The sequence below is a fragment of the Hypomesus nipponensis genome, chromosome 3 (genome assembly GCF_054491055.1).
Source record: "Hypomesus nipponensis isolate SF chromosome 3, ASM5449105v1, whole genome shotgun sequence".
NCBI lineage: Eukaryota > Metazoa > Chordata > Actinopteri > Osmeriformes > Osmeridae > Hypomesus > Hypomesus nipponensis.
This window is the reverse complement of record NC_140363.1, coordinates 4,690,682-4,714,154: the sequence shown is the minus strand read 5'-3', so window position 1 is coordinate 4,714,154 and position 23,473 is coordinate 4,690,682. Positions and strand designations below refer to the sequence as shown.

General features: G+C 40.8%; 4 protein-coding genes across 5 annotated transcripts; 2 read left to right on the top strand and 2 right to left on the bottom strand.

Annotated features, from left to right (window-relative positions):
• Window positions 1-30: 30 nt before the first annotated feature.
• On the bottom strand, window positions 31-5,591 carry lgals3a (lectin, galactoside binding soluble 3a). The gene is made up of 6 exons (XM_084684634.1): window positions 5,440-5,591; window positions 4,813-4,830; window positions 3,961-4,680; window positions 2,836-2,924; window positions 1,135-1,291; window positions 31-879 (listed from the first exon to the last, which is right to left on the bottom strand). Exons 2-6 carry the CDS (start codon window positions 4,825-4,827, stop codon window positions 718-720), a joined length of 1,143 nt encoding a protein of 380 aa, XP_084540760.1. The 5' UTR covers window positions 4,828-4,830; window positions 5,440-5,591; the 3' UTR covers window positions 31-717.
• A 682-nt stretch (window positions 5,592-6,273) lies between these two features.
• gmfb (glia maturation factor, beta) lies at window positions 6,274-13,016 on the top strand. Its single transcript, XM_084684633.1, has 7 exons — window positions 6,274-6,408; window positions 9,083-9,179; window positions 9,306-9,355; window positions 9,779-9,830; window positions 9,924-10,004; window positions 10,110-10,183; window positions 10,473-13,016. The coding sequence occupies exons 1-7, from the start codon at window positions 6,406-6,408 to the stop codon at window positions 10,542-10,544; spliced, it is 429 nt and encodes a 142-aa protein (XP_084540759.1). The 5' UTR covers window positions 6,274-6,405; the 3' UTR covers window positions 10,545-13,016.
• Window positions 13,017-13,195: 179 nt separating this feature from the next.
• On the top strand, window positions 13,196-18,401 carry cnih1 (cornichon family member 1). The gene is made up of 5 exons (XM_084684631.1): window positions 13,196-13,438; window positions 14,207-14,275; window positions 16,618-16,730; window positions 17,756-17,899; window positions 18,072-18,401. The coding sequence occupies exons 1-5, from the start codon at window positions 13,358-13,360 to the stop codon at window positions 18,097-18,099; spliced, it is 435 nt and encodes a 144-aa protein (XP_084540757.1). The 5' UTR covers window positions 13,196-13,357; the 3' UTR covers window positions 18,100-18,401.
• Window positions 18,333-22,142, bottom strand: cdkn3 (cyclin dependent kinase inhibitor 3). 2 transcript variants are annotated; one of them, XM_084684630.1, is made up of 8 exons: window positions 22,073-22,142; window positions 21,524-21,606; window positions 21,326-21,381; window positions 21,122-21,166; window positions 20,711-20,933; window positions 20,553-20,584; window positions 20,357-20,460; window positions 18,333-20,036 (listed from the first exon to the last, which is right to left on the bottom strand). In XM_084684630.1, exons 2-8 carry the CDS (start codon window positions 21,601-21,603, stop codon window positions 19,947-19,949), a joined length of 630 nt encoding a protein of 209 aa, XP_084540756.1. In that variant the 5' UTR covers window positions 21,604-21,606; window positions 22,073-22,142; the 3' UTR covers window positions 18,333-19,946. The 2 variants fall into 2 exon arrangements, with proteins under 2 accessions (XP_084540756.1, XP_084540755.1); XM_084684629.1 differs by having other exon boundaries at window positions 22,044-22,140.
• Window positions 22,143-23,473: the final 1,331 nt, after the last annotated feature.

The window sequence follows — 23,473 nt, the reverse complement described above, 5'->3', positions numbered from 1 at the left end:
TAAGAAAGCGTAAAGGTATCTATAAAGTAATAGCCAGTTGTCAAAATTCCTTTATTTATCAAACCTTTTTTCAACATCAGTCCACCTTCTTTGGCAACAGTTATTCTCTATCTTACAAATTAAGTACATTAATGTAACTTGCCTTCCACATGATCATGCAAGTCATTTAAGACTATAGTACATGATTAATATTAACAAACGAAGGGTATACTTTTGCCATAGCAATACTAAAATATAATCTGTAATAATAGGGTCTGTATTTGAATTCATCGCGTCGTGCCAAACTTAAAGTAGATTATGTTACATTATGTTGTGTCCATGAACACACATGCATCATAAATATAAAACATTATTATTAATTCAGGGATTGTAGAGAAAACGAGTGGGTATAGGAACTAGACAGAAAGCCAAACGCAAAATAACTACTATGCATGTAATATAAGGGAAATGTTTAGGACTATTAGTTGTCTTGACTTATAACATCATGCAGCATCAAGTATTTTATTTCCCCCCCTTTTTAGTAGCCTACATCTTTTCTGTTAACATGTTTTCCATAGCATGTGTCATCGCTTGCCTGCTAAAAGGTATAGATAGCCATGACATACACATAATTGAAAGTGACCCCAAAAACCCTTGACCTCTACCAAATAAAGATAAATTGCCTGCTGTATGGGAACAGCAGTGTTTCAGTCAGAGTGTTCAGCTGGACCTCTCCTCTCACACATCGATCATGCTTGGAGCCACATTGTAGAGATTGACATCCCCAACCACTCTCAGCAGAGTCACATCCTCAAAATCCTCATCTCTGTGTTCGTACTCCAGCAGGTGGTTCTCGTCCACGGCTACTTTGAACATGTCCTCCTCCACCAGGATCTTGATCTGCAGGGGGGAAACAGCCGCAACATGTATTCATTGAGTAGACAGCTAACTTTTCCCCAAAATCAAAAAAGGGGGTTGGTGGAGAAGACAAGTGGACACATTTAAGCCCAGCTTCCATTAAGTAGAAATTAGTGTACATCAATGGTGATAAACACTGATATGCAGTAATTACGCTACAGTATTAGATATGCAGTAAATACCATACAGTAACTACGATGTGTAAATGGTGTACTGTGTTGTTGTTCATCAGGTTACCTCAAAGCGCCTTCCTGGGACGAAGGGGAACCCCCCGTCCCTCTCCTCAGGACCCCAGCAACCATCCAGATTGGAGTTCCGGACCACGGTTTGCTCATGAAACCGAGGATTAAAGTGGAAGACTATGTCTTCACCTTTGATAAAGTCAATATGGAACCTGTAATTTATTAAGAATATGAGACAAAGTATGATCTACAACCACAATTTCCAAAAGGTTGAGCAATGTGTAAGATGTAAATGAAAACAGAATGCAACGATTTGCATATCTCAAAAACTTGTGTCATTCACAATAAATCATTGAAAACATAACAAATGTTTAAACTTAGGAAAAGTTTAGGGAAAGGATTTTATAGCCGCAACACCTCAAAAAAGTTGGGACAGGGGCAATAAAAGGCTGGAAAAAGTAAGTCTTGCTAAAAATAAAGAGCTGGAGGAACATTTTGCAACTAACTAGGTTAATTGCAAACAGATAAGTAACATGATTGGGGATTTAAAAAAAAGAGTATCTTAGAGAGGCAGTCTCGGAAGTAAAGATGAGCAGAGGTTCACCAATCTGCGAAAACCTGCATCTACATATTATGGAACCATTTCAGTATAAGGTTCCATACGGTAAAAATGCAAAGACTTTGAATATATCATCATCTACAGTACATAATATAATACAATTTTTTTGAGAATTTGGAGAAATCTCTGTGTAAGAGACAAGGGGGAAAATACATTCTGCATGCCTGTGATCTTCAGGCACTCAGGAGGCACTGCATAAAAAAACAGGCATGATTCTGTAATGGAAATCATTGCATGCCTCAGAAACACCCTCCAGAACTCATTGTCTGTGAACAGTTTGCCGTGCTATCCACAAAGGCAGGTTAAAGCTCTATCATGCAAAGAGGAACCCACATGTGAACATGATCCAGAAACACTGCCATCTTCTCTGGGCTAAAGCTCTTTCTAAATGGACTGAGGCAAAGTGGGGAAAACTGCTCTGTGGTCAGACAAATAGAAATTTGAAAATATTTTTAGAAACCTTGGATGCTGCGTCCTGTGGATTAAAGAGGAGAGGGACCAACCGGCTTTTTATCAGCGCTCAGTTCAAAAGCCTGCGTTTCTGATGGTATGGGGGTGCATTAGTGCCTATAGAATGATCAGCGTGCACATTTGGAAAGGCAACATCAATGCTGAAAGGTATATACAGGTTTGAGAGCAACATTTGCTTGCATCCAGGCAACCTTTTTTTCCGGGAAGGCCTTGCATATTTTAGGAAGACAATGTTAAACCACATCCTGCATCTGTTACAACTGCATGAACTGCTCTGCCTGCAGTCCAGACTTTTCACCAGTTAAAAACATTTGGTGGATCATGAAACGAAAAATAGGACAAAGAAGACCCAGGACCGTTGAGCACCAAGAATTCTGTGTCAGACACAAAAGGGACAACATTCCTCTCCCACAACTCCAGCTACTGTTCCCCTCAGTTCCCAGACAGATACAGACCGTTATTAAAAGAAGAGGGGATGCTACAGAGTGGTAAACATGGCCTTGTCCAAACCTTTTTGAGATGTGTTGCTGCCATCAAACTCCTGCTCAATATCTTTATCACAGTAGTGCATAATACCATGCAGCACAATTACCAACATATAAATGCAACATTAAACACTTTTTTTGTTTGTGATAGTATGATGGTGTGAACTATCTGGAACTAAACCTGTCAGCTCCAGGCATGGGTTCCCCCACCACTGTGATCATCAGATTGGGCATAATACCAGCATGAAGAGGGAGGTTATGTGGCACCATCTGAAAGAGACAAGATATTTGCAGACCATTAAAGACATACCTTTCTTATGGAAAATAATTAAATAGCATGCATATAAAAATTATGGCCAAATTTAAACTTCACCATGAATCATCTGTTCCTTGGTTGAGAACGATCCAATTGTAAAACCTCACCCACATTCCAAACCACACTCGCCTCATGCGTCATACTCGTCAGTATATCCACATCTACACTGTACAGTACACTAATGGAAGATTCTTTCTACAAGTAACGCATGCAGCATTAGAACCTACTTTCAGTTTAAAAAAATAAATAGTATTGTGTATAAATAGTATTAAATACATTTTTCCTAATGTATTTATTATGGGCATGTTTATTTCCCCAAAATCCTCTACACTACAATTTATCTTAATAATATAGATGTCTCAAGTTCATAGAAATAGTGTGAAAATAAAATAATTTTATTAACTGATTGTGAACACAAAACATACAACACATCATGTTATTGGTAAATTTTTGCATTATTGAAGCAAAGAGAATACGTGGCTAAGAACAGGTTTGTATTTCATAATTTGTTGGTATGTCCTTTTCAACATAGGTGAGGCACAGGCCATTATATTGCACTTCAATTCAAGTTAATTAAAGTTAAACCGAAGTCCATTATGCTGCATCTCTTGATGGCTACTCAAAGTTGATCTGCAGGGGGTGATGTCATCGTCCGACTGAAAAGCTGAGTAGTTCATTCATGCTTTCAAAAATATGGAGGATTATATCTGGGCTGAAAAACAAGAATTTGAGAAACTTCAATAGCCTATTTTCTTTTCAACTTTGAATGTTGCTTTGAAGCCCCAACAACTGATCCTGTTCCCAAACACAATGCTACTGGACCACCAGACGACACCACCATTATACCCTGCAGAAGCAGCCCCTCAAAAGAGCCAGAGTGCACAGTTGGGGAAAGAATAGCAGCAGATACTCAAGCAGAGATCAGACACATCGATGAAAACGTAATGAAGAAGCACGCCAGACACCACTCTCTGTAGCCTGAATACTCACCAGCATGCCTCCCGGAGCAGAAGGTCCTCCATACGGCCCCATAGGCCCCGGCCCAAACGATCCAGGGTGACCGGGCTGGGGGGGGAAGCCTGCCCCACCTGGGGGGCCCCACGAGCCAGGAGGGATCGGGGGAAAGGCTCCACCTGGGAAAGCTGGGAAGGCACCTGGGCCAGCTGCAGGAGGGAAGACTCCTGGGCCCCCCGGTCCATACATCCCACCACCAGGCTGAGGCCAGCCTGGCCCTGGGGGGGCACCTGGGCTGGAGGGGAATGGCCCTGGGACTCCAGAAGGGTATGGCATTCCTGGGAACTGTCCAGGGTCTCCTCCAGGGGGGTACTGCCCAGGGAACTGTCCTGGGGCTCCAGGGCCTGAGGGAAACTGTCCGGGAGCCCCTGGTCCTGATGGATACTGTCCAGGTATCCCTGGGCCTGGGGGAAACCCACTGGGGGCAGAGGGCGCTCCAGGATACTGACCTGGTGCTCCAGGGCCTGAGGGAAAGGGTCCCTGGCTTCCAGGGTACTGTCCTGGAGCCCCTGGACCGGACATAGGTGGTCCCCCAGGAAACCCTCCAGGAGCAGAGGGTTGGGTAGGAGCTCCAGGGGCAGCACCAGGCCACCCTGGATTAGTAGCAGGAGGAGCACCGTTGCCAGGGGCAGATGGGTTGGTGTTTCCCATTTTTCTAGCTTGATCTGGGACATCATCTGAAATGGCATCTGCCAGCTGCATGTAAAAGAAAAGATACCATGATCTCCAACATTCATAACCATAGCTTTCTGAGACTAACTACAGTAAGGAAGAACATTCCAACTATGGCTTTTCTCTTTCTGGATGGAGATAAAAACTTGAACTCACCGAGAAATCAGCCATGTTCTAAAAAGGAATTAGACAGTTTGAGTTAAAAAAGATTACTATATAATAATACAGTGGTTCTCAATCCTGGTCCTCGGGACCCCCTGCCCTGCATGGTTTAGACGTTTCCCTCCTCAAACACACCTGATTCAAATTAATGGGTCGTTATCAGGCCGATTTATTTGAATCAGGTGTGTTGGAGCAGGGAAATATCTAAAACATGCAGGGCAGGGGGTCCCGAGGACCAGGATTGAGAACCACTGTAATAATATGTAATGTTACCACTAAACGTTAGGTGGTCTAAAACAAGTCTGAACTGGCTTTCTATTAAAGTTACAGTAACATTGTGAGACACCTTCAAGAGGCATCAACTGAGAAGACAATTTGGAGGAATACTGCTTGTCAGCTCGTTGATGCTAATGGAAAAAGTCAGCTAACTACAGCTTTTAATTTTAATTTAGTTTTAGAATAATGGAACAGCATGTCAACCCATCAAGCTAGCTCGCTAAATACTTGTCACAGCTAGCTACCAGCTAGCTATGTTTCTTTAGATGGTTGTTGTTTAACGTTAGCTTGCTAACTTACAATAAAAGTTTAATCTAAACTAAGTACGTTTGACTTTAACATTACCTCGCCACAAAATGGATGCCTCTCAAGAATTCAACAGTCAGCAACACAACAAAATGCCTGATGAATTTTAAAAGTAGCTAGGTACTAGCTAAAATACAAGCAGTGCAGCTGAGCTTGTTAGCTGGCTGCAAAAATATCCAAGCAAAGGAAGTACACACTCACGCCTCTACAATGACGTAACCACAGGGTGGAACCAAGGGGGTGTGTACCGTACCAAAGTTCATATTAGATCCCGTCCGACCCTCTGAACATACAAAAGTATTTTTTGTCCATTAATACAACTCAAATCTGAATTGAATTCTACTAAATTAAGCTGTCTCTAAATTCTTAAGACATGTTGTTGTTGTTGATGTAAAGGTTTTTACAGTAACACACAATATAATGATCAGCATGGCCTTCCTACACCATATTCTGAGAAAATATTTTCTCCACTGGGACAATATGCTCCTGTATGACTTGAACATAACATGGAAAATGTATACATTTAATGCACTAAATGAATTATCTCTGACAAAAATCTTAGATAATCCACAAATGACATTTAGAATTGTGTTGCGGTCTAAACAGGGTTCTAAACGTTGAGCAAACTTTATAACAATTTAATAATAAGCCTAGTAGCCATTTAGACATGTAATTTTGCCATTGTCAATTATATTTGCAACAAGAAGTGTACAGCCGTGCTGAATGCTTTGGCTTTTTGTTTATAAAAACAAAAATAGGATAGACTCCTTCCGCATGTTTTACTGATGAGTCAATGCAACATCGTTAGGCACATTATTTTCATGATAGCCCTATAATTAAATGTGTAGGATTATTCGTCATTACTTGAAGATACGACTGGCTCCTTTAAATACATGTTGGGTGGGATTGGCTAGTCCAGTCACAAAATTATGTTGGAAAAAACCCTTAGATTTAGCACTGCCCTCTTCAGGTCAACATAGTTCTTGAGCCTGAGCTTCAGAGAAAATGGTAAGTTATTGCGTATAATTCGATTTTAAAAAATACTACCACGAATTTCATTCAGCCTCGCACTTTTCATGTAACAATGGTTTTGCCGCCATTCTTTTATTTAACGATCGCAACGCGTAGGCTATCCATATATTTCCAAATGCAGTTCCACCCAACCCAGTTCAGTGTGATGTGCTACAACATGCCTCGGAATGGAGACCAGGAAAGATAGAGCTAGCTAGATAGCTAGTTAGCCAGGTAGCCAATTGATCACCTTGGCATGGTGTGAATTGAGAGTTAACGAGTACCCAACTTGCAATAAACTTGTATGTCCCCGCCACAGTTTTGTCTGGCCAGTGACATTCAATTTTTTAGTTCGAATAAACGTGAGGTGCTTGCCAGTTTGATTTTCAGATAGCTACTAGCTAACCAGTTGACTTATTTCCTGTTAACTACTGGTGCTAGCTAGCTACTGTACTGGGTACTACTGTAGTTGGCTAACGTCTCCGTGGCTTGAGTTGAGACATCAACTGAAAACTGTCAGCTATGCTTAATTATTTGTCGGTGATCAAATCAGAGTGCAAATACACGTATTAATGGATTGGACAAAGGACTAAAGACTGAAGAGCCTCAGTCATCTGCACATAAGCAGATTTAGCATTTTGGTATGATTACCTGCTATAACAAATAGGACATGTTGCGTTGAAAGTTTATGAAACAGTTGACCACACGCACAAAACGCATAGGCTATGCTTGTACCACGGTATTTGAATGATTATTGTTATATTTACATTTATTAATATAGCAAACGCTTTTATCCAAAGCGACTTCCAAGAGCTAGCTTTACAAAGTGCATAGGTCACCGATAATAATAACAACAACAAAACTACCCAAAACATTGCGGGTAGCCAAAACATGAAGCACATATTGTGAACAACCAAAATAAGTGCCAAAGGGAAGAACCACAAGAGCATGTAGTTAAACAAGTTACAATTAAACAACATGAATTTCTATAAGTGCAAGTGTACCTGTAGAAAAGCAAGCAACAGTAAAACAAATATATATATATATATATTTCACAGCAAGTACAACAATATAAATCAGTTGCCACTAACCAACAAGAGCAACAAGTCTCTAAACAAGAGTCATTGTGATCCTTGAGGAAAGCTAACATTGGGTCCAGCAAACCATTCTAATGTACCGTTGTACACCCGGAACAAGTGCGTCTTGAGCCTTTTCTTGAAGGTGGAGAAACAGTCTGTGTCTATGATGGAGGTGGGGAGTTGATTCCACCACTGGGGGGCCAGGCAGGAGAAGAACTTGTGTTGGGACGGGGCGGTCTTGAGCGGTGGGACCACCAGGCGGTTGTCTAAAGAAGACCGTAGGTGGCGGCTGGGGGTGTAAGGCTGCATGAGAGACTTGATGTAGTCGGGTGCAGTCCCGTTCACTGTTCGGAAGGTCAGTACCAGGGTCTTGAATCTGATGCGGGCCGTGATGGGTAGCTAGTGGAGGGAGATGAGGAGCGGGGTAACATGGGAGCTTCTGGGTAGATTGTAGACCAGGCGGCCCGCTGCGTTCTGAATCCTCTGAAGAGGGCGGGTTGCGCATGCTGGGATACCGGCGAGCAGCGAGTTGCAGTTGTCCAACTTGGAGAGGACAAGTGCTTGGACTAGCAGCTGGGTGGAGTGCTCAGACAGGTATCTCCTGATCTTCCGGATGTTGTAGAGGGTGAATCTACACGACCGGGAGACTGCAGCAATGTGGGCCGTGAGGGAGAGCTTGTCATCCATGGTAACCCCAAGGTTCCTGGCAGAGGATGAAGGGGTCACCGTCGCAGATCCCAGGGTGATTTGAGAGATTGTGGGAGATGGAGGGTTTAGCCAGGATGATGAGAAGTTCTGTTTTGGCGAGGTTCAGCTGGAAGTGGTGCTTGGTCTTGGTCTAGGCGTAAAGGTAGGCCTCAATCCTAGCTGAGATCACGGATTGGTCGGGGGGACCGACAGGTACAGCTGTGTGTCGTCAGCGTAGCAGTGGTAGGAGAAGCCATGGGAGGTGATGATTGGTCCAAGTGAGGTTGTGTACCGAGAGAAGAGGAGGGGTCCAATGACAGAGCCCTGTGGGACACTGTGGGAGCTGGCAAGGGTCTGACAGTTTGCCTCCCCAGGAGACCTGGTAGGATCTTCCCGATAGGTAGGATGAGATCCACTGGAGTGCAGTGCCAGTGATGCCCATCTCAGAAAGTCTGGAGAGCAGGATCTGGTGGTTAACAATATCAAACGCTGCAGAAAGGTCCAGCAGAATGATGACGGCCTCTGCAGTGCTAGCCGCCTTAAATATGCTAATGCAAAGATACAGCCCCAATTACTGTCAAACAAAAGTTGGCCTTGAGTACCCTGCAACCGAAACTGACTCGCTAGCTACTCTTTGACCAGTATAAACTAGTTATCTAACTGCTGTCCCTTAAGCTCTACCGATGAGACTAAGTTTTAGCTCAACGCAATATAAACAACAGCCTTGATCACTCGCAGTCAATACGGCGGTCCCGGTGTTCACTCAGCAAGACACTATTTGCTCTTTATTGTATAGTATTGTACAGTATTTGTAGTACAATAAACTGTACATTAGCTGTAAAATGCCAGCAGAACCTCTCAACTGAACTGATTAATTGTTTGCTTTCCTCATGACTGTATTTTAGAGTGAATCACTGGTAGTTTGTGATGTGGATGGAGAGTTGGTAAAGAAACTTCGAGAGTTCCGTTTCCGGAAGGAAACCAATAATGCTGCTATAATCAGTAAGTATTTTGGTTATATTGGGGAGGGGTTTTACTTTTTATGCAGTTTGTGAGTTACAGAAACAAGTTAAAGATTTCATTTTAAAGATCCTTTCTTCTTAAATACATGCTATCTATGTATTTCAGTGAAAATTGACAAAGACAAGCAGCTTGTAATCCTGGATGAAGAACATGAGGCAAGTATTTTAAAGTGTGTAACACTAAGCCACTTGCATTCAATGCAAACTGCAGTTTTAGTTTAGTGATCATGAGAACTTGAGTTCTGAGGTGTTTAAAGTATGTAGCCGCTGGATTTTTCCCTGCACAGGTCTGCCTAATAGCAATGTAGCCGTTTTTATTACTGAACCAGCTATAGGACAGAGCCTATGGTTTAGCTAGGTTGGGGTGCACAGTCTACAAGGACTCGCACCAGAGAAGAATACGCATTTTAATGCAGTTTTAGTTGGCCCGTCCTTCTGATTAACTGGATTTTTTTGTTTTTTAATTTTTCCTTTTCTTTCAGCTTCTGTGATTTTTAGGGTTCACATTTTCCAGGCTCCTCAACAAGTGTCTGAAAACGTTATTGTGAGTCACATCTGTATCATGTCTTAAATTTTCAGGATATTTCCCCAGATGATCTGAAGGATGAGCTGCCTGAGAGACAACCTAGATATCCTTTTATCTCACTGCAATCCTGCTGCTAAAGTGTCAAAAATTGCCTCAATCATTACAATTCTAAATCATTTCCCTTAGCATTATGTACATTTGTGGTGTATAGCTACAAGTACCAGCATGACGATGGTCGTGTATCTTATCCTCTCTGCTTCATCTTCTCCAGTCCAGTGGGTAAGATTAGAACATGAACGCCCACAGTAGACATATGTTTGTTGCCATTTGAGAGGCTCGTTCTCTAATTGTGTTCCTGGGGTGGTGGTGGTGGTGTTGTTGTAGGATGCAAACCTGAGCAGCAGATGATGTATGCTGGGAGCAAAAACAAACTGGTCCAAACGGTGGAACTGACCAAGGTTGGTGAGCTGTACACTTGCATCGTTTCTCCACATTTCATGATTGACCAACTGCCAACTGGTATGATCTTAGTGTTATGAAGCAGTTAAGGGACTCATACTTTTCATATGCATGTGTGGTGTACAGGGGAACCTTGATATTGCTTGTTGTATTAAATACTGTAACTTACTGCTTTAGTGGTAAATTATTGCAAATGTTCTTGGAATCATGTATATTTCAAAGTAATCACAAATGACTTGTGAAGAGTGGGGTTACTTCCTCTTAATTTGATCTACCTCTTTTTGTCAGGTTTTTGAGATCCGAAACACAGAGGATCTCACCGAGGAGTGGCTTAGAGAGAAACTTGGGTTCTTTCGCTAACAGCATCTAATTCAATGGACTGAGATGTCAAAAGGATAATCAGGACAACCCAGTTGTGTTGTCACATGAGGAAAAAACACTATAACTAATTTCCCATCCTCTTTTTACCTCTCACATAATCTCTCCCAACATGTGCCAGTTCTGTGTGTCTGTTTCTTAGTTACACTCCCACATACAACAGGGTAGACATCACCTGAAAGGGTGTGTTCTCCTCTAGTTATGTTGAATTTGGGTGCAATCAAATGGCATTAATATAGTTTGTATTTAATTTGTTGCTATTATAGTTTACAAAGAGTGAATATGAAACTAAAACCACATTTTATTTTTAGAAAACTTTTTTTTGTAGCTGATCATGAAAGATATAATGGTGGAAAAAAGGTTGTTGTTCATTTGATCAACACGTAATTGTAGTTTTTATTTTTTTATTTTATCGAGTCAGAAAGATATGACCTAATATAGTGTATGCATTAGTCTGGCACCTCATTAGATGATGTCACCTTTCTGGAAAAACAACATCCGAGACACACATGCATTCTCTTTTTTTAAATGACATTTTGTTAACTAAATTCAGTTTCTTTTCACTTCATTTGTGTGGGTGTGTTTCACTCTAAGCACTCCTAAAAGTAATCCCCCGTATCTGCCGTCCTTGTTAGGCTCGAGTGGGAGTTTCATATCTCGAGTCATCACTGTTTTGAGGACAAACTGTGCAAGAAAGAACTAAAGCATGGTGTGTTAAATGACTGACCTGTGAGATATACAGAGCACAACACTTTCCAAAACATATTTTTAACTGAAACATTCCTGCACCTGAGTATTTATGAAAATGTTTACTTGAGACTAGAAAACAACCTTTTTGTAAACCTGAAGGGTCCAGGATACACTGCTTATTGGGTGGCATTAGTTGCCAGCTATCTACTGGACCATCCTAAATAACACTACTGCTTCTGTTGATAGATTATCATCAACTGTTGATGAGCATTTACAGTTTTACTGTAAGTTTGTAATGAAAGTTGTTCACCTTGTTGTTAACCTTCAGTCAGGTTAATGTATTGCTGTGGTCCAGACCTCAAAGTTCCAGGTTGTATCGTTGTTACAGGGCAGCATGCATTTCTAAGTTATTGTAATACCTCCGTAAATGTCAATACTGCTGACAGACAACGTTTGCTGTCATCATTTTCTAATTTGGGAGAAAATAAATGTTTTTCTATTCAAAAACAATGAAATTTAAATATGTCAAGAGTTGCTGAGTGTAATGAAGCTTTGAAGCACACCCACAGAGGGAAAAATAGTTATGGAAGCCAAAGCAGAATTTTCTTGCCCGTCAAAACTGAGACATTGTGCATGTTCAGGTTTCTTGTATTCCTGTGTCTTATGTCACTCAAAACCATACTCTTACAATGATTTATGCCTTGTCAAACAGCTTGGTCATAATTTATGTCTGTACTGAATTTCAATGAGACCAAAATGAACTGAGGATATACAAACAAAACAGAAGAATGACATTGGACCACATATTTTCCTCTGGTGAATACATGATTATTGTAATTATTTTAGATATTTACTAATATCAACATGAAATTACCTTAACATTTTGATCAGAAACTGCCTTGATGTTAAATCGTTCAACTTCATCAGTGTATAAGCTGTACAAGATTGTTTTACTCTGAAACTGTGCAATTAACTGGTAGTATTTTTATAAACTACTCAGAAAATTTTGCGGGTGACTGTGAAATTCAAGTGCATGCTTTTTGTGTCAAAGTTTGATTCATGACAGAAAACTCCCCCAGGTTCAGATTTCTTGTGCATGTTCTCTGTTCAAAGAATGTATCTTGACTTTAAATTTGTCTTACTTTCAATTCTTATCAATGCAAGCAATAATCAAAACAAGTTTGCATGTTGCTTCTTCAGTAGGGGGAGAATACTAGCAAGAGAAATGTGTTGCATAGGATTTATGTCAATCTTTCTCACTACTTTGCAAAGGTTGTGATGTTCACTCGTCTTCTAAAAAAGCTCAGCAAAATGTTAATGGTTAATATTTGGTAGTATTATTGATTGTATCATTTGGCATGATAAACTTTTAGAAACAGTCATTTTTATGGGTCTACATATGCTTTAGGCAAATTAACTGAAAAAGTACATACGAATGACAACCATTTGTGGTTTTTAATCGTGTATAATGGTGTCCTGTGTCTTATCTGCATTAATGATGAAAAACCTTCTCTCCTCTGTGGTGAACTTATAATATTTGGCCTCTGAAGTCTTTTGAATATTCTTAATGTATGTATTTTCCTACAGTAATTATGTACTGTATCAGATCAAAAAGCATATTCATTTTGTTTAAATATAAAACAGCATCTGAAACGTGACATAACCAGCTGCCTACGGGTGTGAAACCTGTGGACCTTTGTATTTTTCCATGCTTTATACAATGTCTTAATTGCCATTATCCCAATAAAATGACAGTGATGTTCACTGTTTTGTTTAGAGTCAAATAATGTATATATATTTGTTTGTCCGTTGGAAATGTCTTCCTCTGTTGGCACAAAGGATTTTGATCAACATTTGACAAGTTATGATATACTGTTGACAACTCTTGGCCACGCATACACAGATGAACTTCTCCTTTGCAGAACCTCGCTGGAGAATCTGGCCAAATCTTGTTTTTGAGACAGGAATGACACTGTAGTCTCGCGATGTGACTGACCACGCATTTTGTTCCGAATCCCTCTGAACAGCAGCTGGTGAGGACTGAGGAACCACAGGGATACGCTGCGGCTATAGACATTAGCCAGTAAGCAAAGCTAGCTACAATAATGGCGTTCACATTCGCGGCCTTTTGTTATATGCTTGCGCTTCTGCTGACTGCAGCCCTAATTTTCTTCGCCATTTGGCACGTAAGTACAGTTATCTTGTATGGTTTGCTAAAACGGTATTGTGATAAAAAACCTTGTGACCATATTTGCTAGTTGGGTAGCTAGGTTAGCTAGCCAATGTTCATGCTAGCTTGTTGTAATGAACCAGTTCTAGTACGTTGTCTAGCAAGCTAACGTTAGTTCACACCGCACCAGAAGAAATGGATCCACGATGAGCTGCGCACCTGATCCTGACAACGTCAGGACCAGTATCATTGTCTAGTCAAATATCGTTTAAATCATTCAATATCCTTAATGGTACAGTACAACGTTGCGCAGCGTAAGGAACCTAGTACGTACCATTCTAGAATGAATGGCACACCCAAATGTGGCGGTGAGACTGGCTAAGAAAGATAGCTAACGTTGGGCTAACCAGATAACTTGCACTAGTTTAGAATAAACAAACCAAGATTACGGTATTTTATTTGGAATTAATCACACTCGCATTTTGAAACGGAGACCTCTCTGAACCATCTATTATCGTCTTAAAGCATAATCATGTGTTTGTGTGTGTGTGGTTAGTTAAGACCCCTGCTAGCTTCATGGCTAGCTTTCTGCTTTTACTAAAAGAGCATGAACTAGCTAGTTATTCTACATTAAGCACGTCCCCTGCCTTAACACTTCATCTGTGACGTTCATGTTGTTGGCTATGTGATCTTGTTAAGTGCCTCTTACGATGGTTAATTGTCTACATTACAATCGTCAGTGAATAAACATGTAATTCTATCGTCCTATGTAATTTTTCTCCAGATAATTGCATTCGATGAATTGAAGACTGATTACAAGAATCCTATTGATCAATGTAACACACTTAATCCGGTAAGTGTCCAGTTGTACTATGAATTGCCTCCTTTGACTGCATGCAGACTGCTTTAGCAAGTGTGTATCTAGCTACCTAGGAAGTTAAATCAGCCTATGTTTAAATAATCTTCTCTGCACTGTTATGCTAAATAACCTGACTGTTATTAATCGAGAGTGATCTTGTCAGCTGTCAAATTCTAACGCATTTTGTTTTGTTTTTCTAATCTGCTTTTCACATTTACATAACGGCATAAAGACAGTTGAAAAGGTCAAAAAGATTAAAAGAGTCAAAATTGCATTGAAGGTTTGTACCAATCTTCGGTTAAAATGCCCGCCCAGTTCAATTAAGTCTCCAGTCTGTCATTCTGCACGGTGGAGTGTTTGCAATTGTCTTTTCAGTTAACTCAGAGGAAAGATTCTCTTTTGGTTTGATTTATTTTTGGTGTTGTGTTTTTAGGGTTCAGTCATTTTGCAGTGAGGGAGTGCTGTGCTGTTGGTGATCTCTAATTTTCAATCTTAGAAATTGTGTTGTCCTGCTATGGTTAAACAGCAACAGTTTCCCCATTTTAGCTTTGATAGTTGGATGTGTCTGTCTGTATTATTATTTAAATTGCTAGTTGTCGTAGCTGTAGATTTAAGTTTTGAAACAAAAGCTTGCATAATAGTTCAAAAGGCATAAACGCTGCTGTGATGATGGTAGGCGCTTCATTCTTAAATAAGAATCTTCAGACTCATTGGGTCACTGTCCGGTAGCAAGGTGTGCAGGTCCAATGCTCGTATAGGTAAATTAGATAAATGTTAACTGAAAAGACTTGCAAATGCTCAGAACTTGCATGACGTTTTACAGCCTACCCTTTGTTTTCATAGTGTTGTAATAATTATGATTATAAGATACATTCAATATCCCAATAAATGACAATCATTAGTATTAATCACTTGAGCACTGCCTGTGATAAGACCTAAACTCATATTTTTTTTAATTGTAGCCAATCCTATATTTGGCCCATTGTTCTAATACAGATAATAGGGTTTTTAATCCGAGGGGATCTCTTTCTGGATTAGATCATAATTGAGCTGTGGATCTCAGGGCTCGGTAGTCTTTACTTTGTATTGCCTGGGTGCACAGAAACAAGCTTTAAGACAGATCAGTCCCAGAGAGAGAAATTCGTAACTAAAATAAATGATTTTATTTGGTAAATGATGAAATGAACTAAATTAATGGATCATTTGAGGACTTTATCAATAATATATATATATATATATATATAAACACACAGCATTGTATATTTTCATGGGCTAAAATATAATTTCATGCTATTAATAGTGTCTTTGAAAAGCTATTTGCAAATGTACACCAGATTTTCTTGACTGGCTCAGGCTTACATCACTTGGGGGTACAGAACAGATGGTAGCAGGGTCTTAATTCTCTCAAGCTCAGCAATTTTTAAGGATCACTGATTGGATGGGGAAGTAAGTAGGAGGAGCTTATCTGTGTAGAACCATGGACATGATGTCCACTCTCCCACCTGCTCCCCAAGATGGAGTTAACACTAAATGACTGACAAAACTTTATCATTATAATGTTGAACAACAGTTTACATTTGGCAATACAGTGCAGGGCTTTTACCTGTCAACCCTACCTCCTGCACCCTCTTCCTACCTGCCCCTTCACCCCTCCATCTGTGGGCTGTTGGTAAAGCCCCACTCCCCACCTCCCATGAATGCATGGCTTCCATGTGGTGACTCCATCTGCCCCCCCCCCCCTCCCCCTGCAACACCGACACTAGTACCAGCAGAGGCACTTTGGAGAAGGCTACAGCATTTCGACTGCTTGTCCACACACAGCGCATGGTCGTCTTGTCAGTGTACTCCCTGTGTGTGAGGGGATGTTGTGCTGCAGGGGTTCTGTTGTGAGCCTAGACCACCATGTTAAGATGCACACTGCTCCAAAGACCAAGGTGTGGATGCCCTGTGGTCAAACCTAGGATGCATGTCCCACATGTCAATCAGCTGTGCATGATGGGAGATGTGGTGTAAGTGCCCTTTGAAAGTCAACATTGATCTATGCCCTGTTGTTTATCTACATACTTGTAGTGTGGCTGTAATGATGTTAGCACAGCAAGGAGAAAACCGTCTGTTTTAAGGGTTTTTTCAAAAAGGTTTAGTATCTGCTTGTGTTGTAAAGTTAATTCATGTTCATGGCGTGTTCTGCGTCGTCAAGTTTCATACAATCTTAACATATTCTAATGACATAAAGGGTAATAGTTGGGAGTCAATGTTTGCTTATTCGTCTGTTGTCTGAGTTTAGGGACGTGTGGCTGGTTGCTCCTCCAAAGCTGATGGTGTTTTGACTGTTTCAGCTCGTGCTCCCGGAGTATCTCATCCATGTGTTCTTCTGCGTGATGTTCCTGTGTGCTGCGGAGTGGCTCACCCTGGGCCTCAACATGCCCCTGCTGGCCTACCACGTCTGGAGGTGGGTCTCTGTTCACCCAGCGTTTCTAGAATGTCATGGAATGTCCCAAAGATTTATAAAAGGTGGGGATTTGAACCGGGGACCTCTAGATATGTAATATCAAAGGCTCTACCACTGAGCTAACAGTATCTCGGACCCTCCTGTGCCAACCTAAATGTCACCCACAGCGTGGCCGCGGGTCCTTAAAAGGTCTTCAATCGCTTTTCCTAAAAATAAGGCCTTAAAAAGTTTTACATTCAGATTGGATGGGTCTTAAATTGTTTTGTGTCATGTCACTGCGAAAATGCAGGCAATCTGTTCTGCCAGGTCTACGTTGTCTATGGTTAGGTCAGAGCGTAGCCTACTGCGCAACTTGGAAACATGGGGAAATGAAAGTTCAAATACAAATGGCTTGAAAAGAACGAGTATTCTTGTTTACAGTTGGTGCCTGGAAATGCTTATGAAGCAAACTGCGTGTGGGAAGAATTTTTAACCTGGGACAATGGGGATCAGAGAGATGGAATAGCACGTGCAGAGCAGAAAACAGAGACTATGTAAAGGCACGCCAGGCGCCTGCAATTGCTAGTTTCTGCTCCACCATTTCCACCACTAATAACGATGTCAACGCTACAACGCTGGATGTTACAATAGGAAATCCAGAGCCAACAATGCCATCTGACATTAAAGCAATTACACACATTTAGTCAATGTTCTTAAACTCAACCGATTGTTGTCATTTTACTATACTGTTCATTTTGAGCAGACTTCAGTGTGTTTATTTGGAAATAACTGTATATTTCCACTTTTGATTGCATTTCCATTGTAAGTTTGGTCTTACATTTCATTTGGAAGTGGTATTAAAAGGTCTTAAGTCTTATTTTTAACTTGATTATACTTGTAGACACCCTACACCCAGCTCCTTAGGTCAGTTGAGCAGTGGCTTTATAGCTCAGCTATGGCAAACTAAAAACTTTTCACAGTCATACCTTTCTGGAATAACGTTTTGATCTAAGCGAGTTGTGATTTAATGCTTGTTTGTTGTGCAGGTATACGAGCCGTCCAGTGATGAGTGGCCCAGGGCTGTATGACCCTACAACCATCATGAACGCTGACATCCTGGCTTACTGTCAAAAAGAGGGCTGGTGCAAACTGGCTTTCTACTTGCTCTCCTTCTTCTACTATCTCTATGGGTATAGACAATAGTTTATTACCTTTCAATGTCCAGTCGTTCATATTCACCTTGTAGATGATTTGTGCAATTTCCGCTAGTGGATGAATAAAGTGCCCTTCTATCTCTCAATCATCTATCCCTATAAGACAGTAAGATGTCATTGTAATTTTTGTTTTGTGTTTTAAATTCAGGATGATCTATGTTTTGGTGAGCTCTTAAAATGGAGAGAATCCTGTGAGTCAGCATGTGGAAGAGGATCCACTGTGCTTGGAGTGTCTGGAGCAGACCTGGCCTGCTGGAGCCTGTCAGCATCATGAGGATGGACTCTCTCAACCCCCCACACTGTGCACAGCGCCATTTTGGAAACATCTGTCCCTTTTAAAAAATATCTTGGACGCAGCCGTGTTGTTCTGAACTTGAAAGTCACATAAGAGGAATAACAACCTGGACTCTTTTTTTATTTTCATTCTTGCTGTGATGATTTAATGCTTTAAATTGAAATAAAGTTTTTTCTTTTTTTACCCCATCCATATTTGATTGTTTACAGAATAGTAGGCATTCTTATACAGGGAACTTTATCAGTCAAATCCACTGCTGTTTGCTTGACTAACTATTGATGATATTGATCTGCTTTTAATGTGAAGTGGATGCCCAGCTTTTAAGAAAAAGTTGTGTTTTATCAACATGACAAAGTAGATAACTGTAGAAAGTTGAATACAGATTTTGTTGCCACAACACAGGTATGAAACTGATCATACATTGGTTTAAGTAATTACATAAGAAAATGTATCACTTTGGAAAATGTCTGGCAGAAGGACAATCAATATAGTTGTCACAAGATACATCTTCAAACAGTTTGATATAAATTTCCATGCTTTCTAAAGACATGTCATCGCCAACTCTTGTTTCAATAATAAATGTTGTCCACCCATCAAAAAGAAATCCCAAATTGTCTGAATGAATGGACCACTTATGAGGTCAAACTCCCATCCAGTTGTGTTTTTGTTTATCACTTGATTTTTTTAGACATTATCTTGTCCATGTCAGACATTCTTGTCCACCAATTATTCTATCAGACTGCTAAAATTGTAATGTATATTTTCAGTAGATTTTGTGACATGTTTTTCAAGGATGTTCTACACTCCATTTTCATGATATTACTAAAATGATCATATTGCAGGAATAGTGGGTTTTTAAAAATCTCCAGGTTTTTCAAGGTTTTGTTTGCAAATATTGGACCATGGGACAAGCGGACTGAAAGAACATCATCCCTAAATCATTTATTTATTGCCATTTTCATACATTATCTGGGAAAGAGGAATATGTTATGTATTACATGTTTTAATTTTAGTACATTTCTGTCAATTCAGTTCCAAGTAACACCCAGTGAATACAAATTTGAGTTGAAAAGTTCAAAATAAACCTATCCCACTCATATCTGTTTTGGAGTTTATTTCAAAAGTTAATGCTAACCAACAGGGACAAAACCATAATGAACCGTATCACCAAAAAGACCAGAGCAGGTAGAGTAATGACAACAATGAAACTTGGCCTGGTTTATCACCTGTGTGTGCTAAGAACAATATATAGTATTTAATCTATTGCAGGGGTTCCCAATCCTGATCCTCGGGTGTCCCTGCCCTGCATGTTTTAGATGTTTCCCTGCTCCAACACACCTGATTCCAATGAATGGGTCGTTATCTAGTTATGCAGAAACCTGCTAACGACCAATCATTTGAATCAGGTGTGTTGGAACAAGGAAACACCTAAAACATGCAGGGCAGGGAGGCCCGGGGACCAGGAACCCCTGATCTAGTGTGTATGTGTAGACCTAAATGTGCCAGTAAAATCTGATTTAGTTCAAGAATTGACCCATGTTCAGATAAGCACATTTCTCAAATAAATGAGGATTCAGCTGTGCCAACATGATCATGTCCTCACTGTGATTTCTGGTTCTTTTTTTAAAGTGCAAACACGCCAGACACCACATCATTGTTCAGGGCATGTAGTCTAAATGAGGGACTTGACGGATTTGAACACCAACTCCAGATTTGGGGTGAAAGTGATCACCGAGACACAGACCGTTCTGTTGGGACGACTTTGCTCTCCTGGTAAGCTGAGACCCTCTCACGGAACTCATGCAGGAAATTGTATTGCTGTAGAAAAAAGATAAAACTCAAACGAGGGACAGATCCTTTAAGTCAGTGGTTCACAACCCTGGTTGTCAGGGACCCCCTACCCTGCATGTTGGAGATGTTTCCCCCTTTCAACACACCTGATTCAAATAAATGGTCATTATCAGGCTTCTGCTGAGCTTCACAATGACCCATTCATTTGAATCAGGTGTGTTGGAGCAGGGAAACATCTAAAACATGCAGGACAGTGGGGCCTGAGGACCAGGATTGGGAACCACTGCTTTAAGTAGTGAATGAGTGGTGGCTGTATTATAGGTAAGACGTTGATATGGACATGTCACCTTGACAGTCTGTATGGCTCCGCTCCCTCTGTGCTCCCTCAGGATCTCGATGGCTTTGTTGGGCGTCATGGTCACTGACAGCTGCAGCAGCAGACACACAGCGACTACAGGCAGACAGGACATGCTCAGTCAGTCAAGGTCACAAGACACTGACATTTAAACAACACACAAACACGCAGACAAGAATGATTCTTACTTAATCCAGAGCGACCCAGGCCTCCATAACAACTGCAGGGGGGGGGGGGGGAGGACATACAGCAGTGGTCACGATCATGTGCTTGGGAGTGCCTGTTGGCATGGCGATGAGTTTAAAGGCAGGATCTTAGAGATATGGCAATATTCTATAACACTCACTGGATGACAGTCCTCCGGTTGTTCTGGAGGTTGGACTGAAGCTGCTCCAGTATCTGGCAGCATTGGTCTAGCTCAGGAGTGCCCCCATCTGGGAAGGGCATGTGGTGCACCCTTAGGCCTTTCTGCCTGTAGGTGTCCAGCAGGCTGGGAACCCTGTACTTCTGGAGCTCTCCTCTTGTGCAGAACACAAACACATCCTCCACACCTTGGTCCTGAAGCTCACCTAGCACAGAAACAAGAAATGATGTGAGGAGAATGCTCTCACATAGCATTGCAAGATGAAAGACAACATCACAGGCCTCACGGACTGAAACTGAAAGAGGGTTGGATTCATCATCTGGCAAAACATCATTATAGAACGTTTCTAGAACATTATCTGAGAAAATGCGGTAACGCTTGAGGTCGTCTTACCGACATCTCTCTGCAGATTTCTTCTGACATCTTTAAATTTGCATCCTACAGTCAAACAAAACCATTTCTCGTTATCATCTTGTTGTTTTATTTTTTAGCCTTGTCAGAAGAACATTTATATTACTTGTGACAAAGTTATGTTATCTCGTCATGGTTGGTCAAAAAAACACCACAGCATAGAATAAAACTGTAGCTGCACTTCACCTGGCAAAGAACATATACCGAGAAACTGGGAACACTCGACCACTGACAGAGGTAACCTTCAAAAGTGAAAATAACGTTAAGAAAACAACAACAATAGCATCATAGTAAACTATAAAACAAGACCTAATTATGTTTAAATTAAAACCATCCATCATGCCAGACCCATGACAACTAGCCTAACTCTGTTAGTCTACTTACCAGGAGACCTGTAGCGGCGTCTGCTGCTCATCCCCTGTATCTTCGTCATCCGACGATGAATCGAACTCGCTTGTCCTCATATTCTGCTCAAAATAACCAAGAAAGAACAACATAATCTCAACACATGTAAAACACCAGCAACTTGCAGACTAAACTAAACGCTGACTAGTACGTCTGTATTTGCCACCAACCCTCAATGACTGCATATAACCAGCGTACCCAAGTTATTCTAGCTGGCTAGCGTAGCAGGTAAACTAATGTAGCGTTAGCTAGTCTGTTTAAGTTAGGTACAGTACTGTAGATCAGTGCGTGACCCTAGGGCACAGCTACAGTAGCAAGACCAGTTAGCTAGCTCTAGCTAGTTTTACAGTAGAGCTATTTCAAAATTGCTAGCTAACCAGCTCTACAGTACACAGATCAGCTTTAAGTTAGTGCTATCACTCTGAAAGCTGAAAGTGTGGAATCCAGTTGGAACTGCGTAGAAAGAGAAAAAAAACGTGGATACAATTAGACTAGCTACCTGTTCCTTTGTAACCTTCATGCACGTACCAACCACTGTTTCTGCTATTTTGACAGCTGTCAACCCAGCTGCACTAAACGGGCTGCAACAACAGCCTCGATTTAAAAACACATAAGAGCTTGTAAGCCAATGAGCGCCTCTCTTTATTTAGACACGCCTACTTGGGGTATCCTCGAATTCAATGACAGTACACTCCACCAACTGGGCGGAGTGGAGGTTTTCATTTCACTAGAGTTGCTAAATCCACCTATAATCTCCGTGAATGCAAACAACAGACGATGAAGCAATAAATCACAGCTGTCATCAATATTGCAGGATGAAACATGATTAATCATCATAAAACGTACACCATATGATATGACAGCCGACATAAAGTGTAGCTTTTAAAGCATCTATCCATAATTCGAAAAATCAAAGTAAAACATTATTTTGAAGATTACATCAATAATGTGGCAATCTATAACCAAATACTTGCTTTGTATTTAATATACAATGTTCATTGTCCATATGTTTGAATCAAAGAAAATATAGCTCGGCCTTAGTTCTAGAGCACGACTGACTACTCTGTCCAAGCTACCTTGCAGATTGCTCACCTTGCACTGACGTGCCCTGGAGACTGCGCGCTGTATCGAGTATCTGCTGCCCTCGCCCAAATGCACCACTACCAAGTGTGCTATCCGATCCCAGAGCACCACAAATGACCGAAATCATAGTTTTGCGGGGAATTTTAGTGTTTGACTTTGGAATGTATCGAACATGATTCACGCGTGATGGATCTTGATGACTGGGACATCGACGGATATTACTGTAACATAGATCATTGTTAAGGTAAGTTGCTTTTCACATTACAAATGCTGTATTTTATATTTTGTCGCATGTTCTCGGTTTATAACATTCCAGTCTCAGATTATGTTATTGGTATCAATAAATACAATTTCTAGTATAGTACTTAAAAAATGTTGTCATATAATGTCTCTTAAACATGTTTTGTGACAATACTTTTAAATTTAAAACGGAATCAATTGTATTCCTGTCTGGATATCTGTAATATAAAAAGTCTACTTTGCTGCAAAAGGCTTTTTTTTTTTTTTTTTTACAATAGTAGTGAATGTGTCCCCTTCTGTCGCTTTTTAGACTTATAAGGACTGAGTTTGGCTACTTCAGCCGTTTCTCCTGCAGAGCTGATTTCTTTGGCTGGCTTGCTACTTCCCTCACCAGGGGAGAGCTGGCAGGGCAACCCATATTCAGGTATTGTTAACTGATGCAAGATGCACGGTTAGATATCCCAACTGAGATTTAATATTACCATAGTTTTCAACGATTACTTTAGTTTGCTTTAAAACTGTAGCCTACTGTAAAATTGTACAATTCAAATACAGAATCAAAACCATTGAAAGTGCATATTGCTATCTTATACATTGACCTTTGTC

Coding starts and splice junctions, on each gene's coding strand:
- lgals3a (XM_084684634.1), bottom strand. Junction 2,925..3,960: donor CTGCTCCGGGAGGCATGCTG/GTGAGTATTCAG, acceptor TGTCTCTTTCAG/ATGGTGCCACATAACCTCCC. Junction 1,292..2,835: donor CCCATGCCTGGAGCTGACAG/GTTTAGTTCCAG, acceptor AATAAATTACAG/GTTCCATATTGACTTTATCA.
- gmfb (XM_084684633.1), top strand. Junction 9,356..9,778: donor TCCTGGATGAAGAACATGAG/GCAAGTATTTTA, acceptor TTAAATTTTCAG/GATATTTCCCCAGATGATCT. Junction 9,831..9,923: donor GCCTGAGAGACAACCTAGAT/ATCCTTTTATCT, acceptor CATTATGTACAT/TTGTGGTGTATAGCTACAAG.
- cnih1 (XM_084684631.1), top strand. CDS start 13,358: ATGGCGTTCACATTCGCGGCCTTTTGTTATATGCTTGCGCTTCTGCTG. Junction 13,439..14,206: donor TTTTCTTCGCCATTTGGCAC/GTAAGTACAGTT, acceptor ATTTTTCTCCAG/ATAATTGCATTCGATGAATT. Junction 17,900..18,071: donor TTCTTCTACTATCTCTATGG/GTATAGACAATA, acceptor TTTTAAATTCAG/GATGATCTATGTTTTGGTGA.
- cdkn3 (XM_084684629.1), bottom strand. CDS start 22,064: ATGAAGGTTACAAAGGAACAG. Junction 21,167..21,325: donor CGGTATATGTTCTTTGCCAG/GTGAAGTGCAGC, acceptor GTTTGACTGTAG/GATGCAAATTTAAAGATGTC. Junction 20,934..21,121: donor AAATCTGCAGAGAGATGTCG/GTAAGACGACCT, acceptor TTTCTGTGCTAG/GTGAGCTTCAGGACCAAGGT.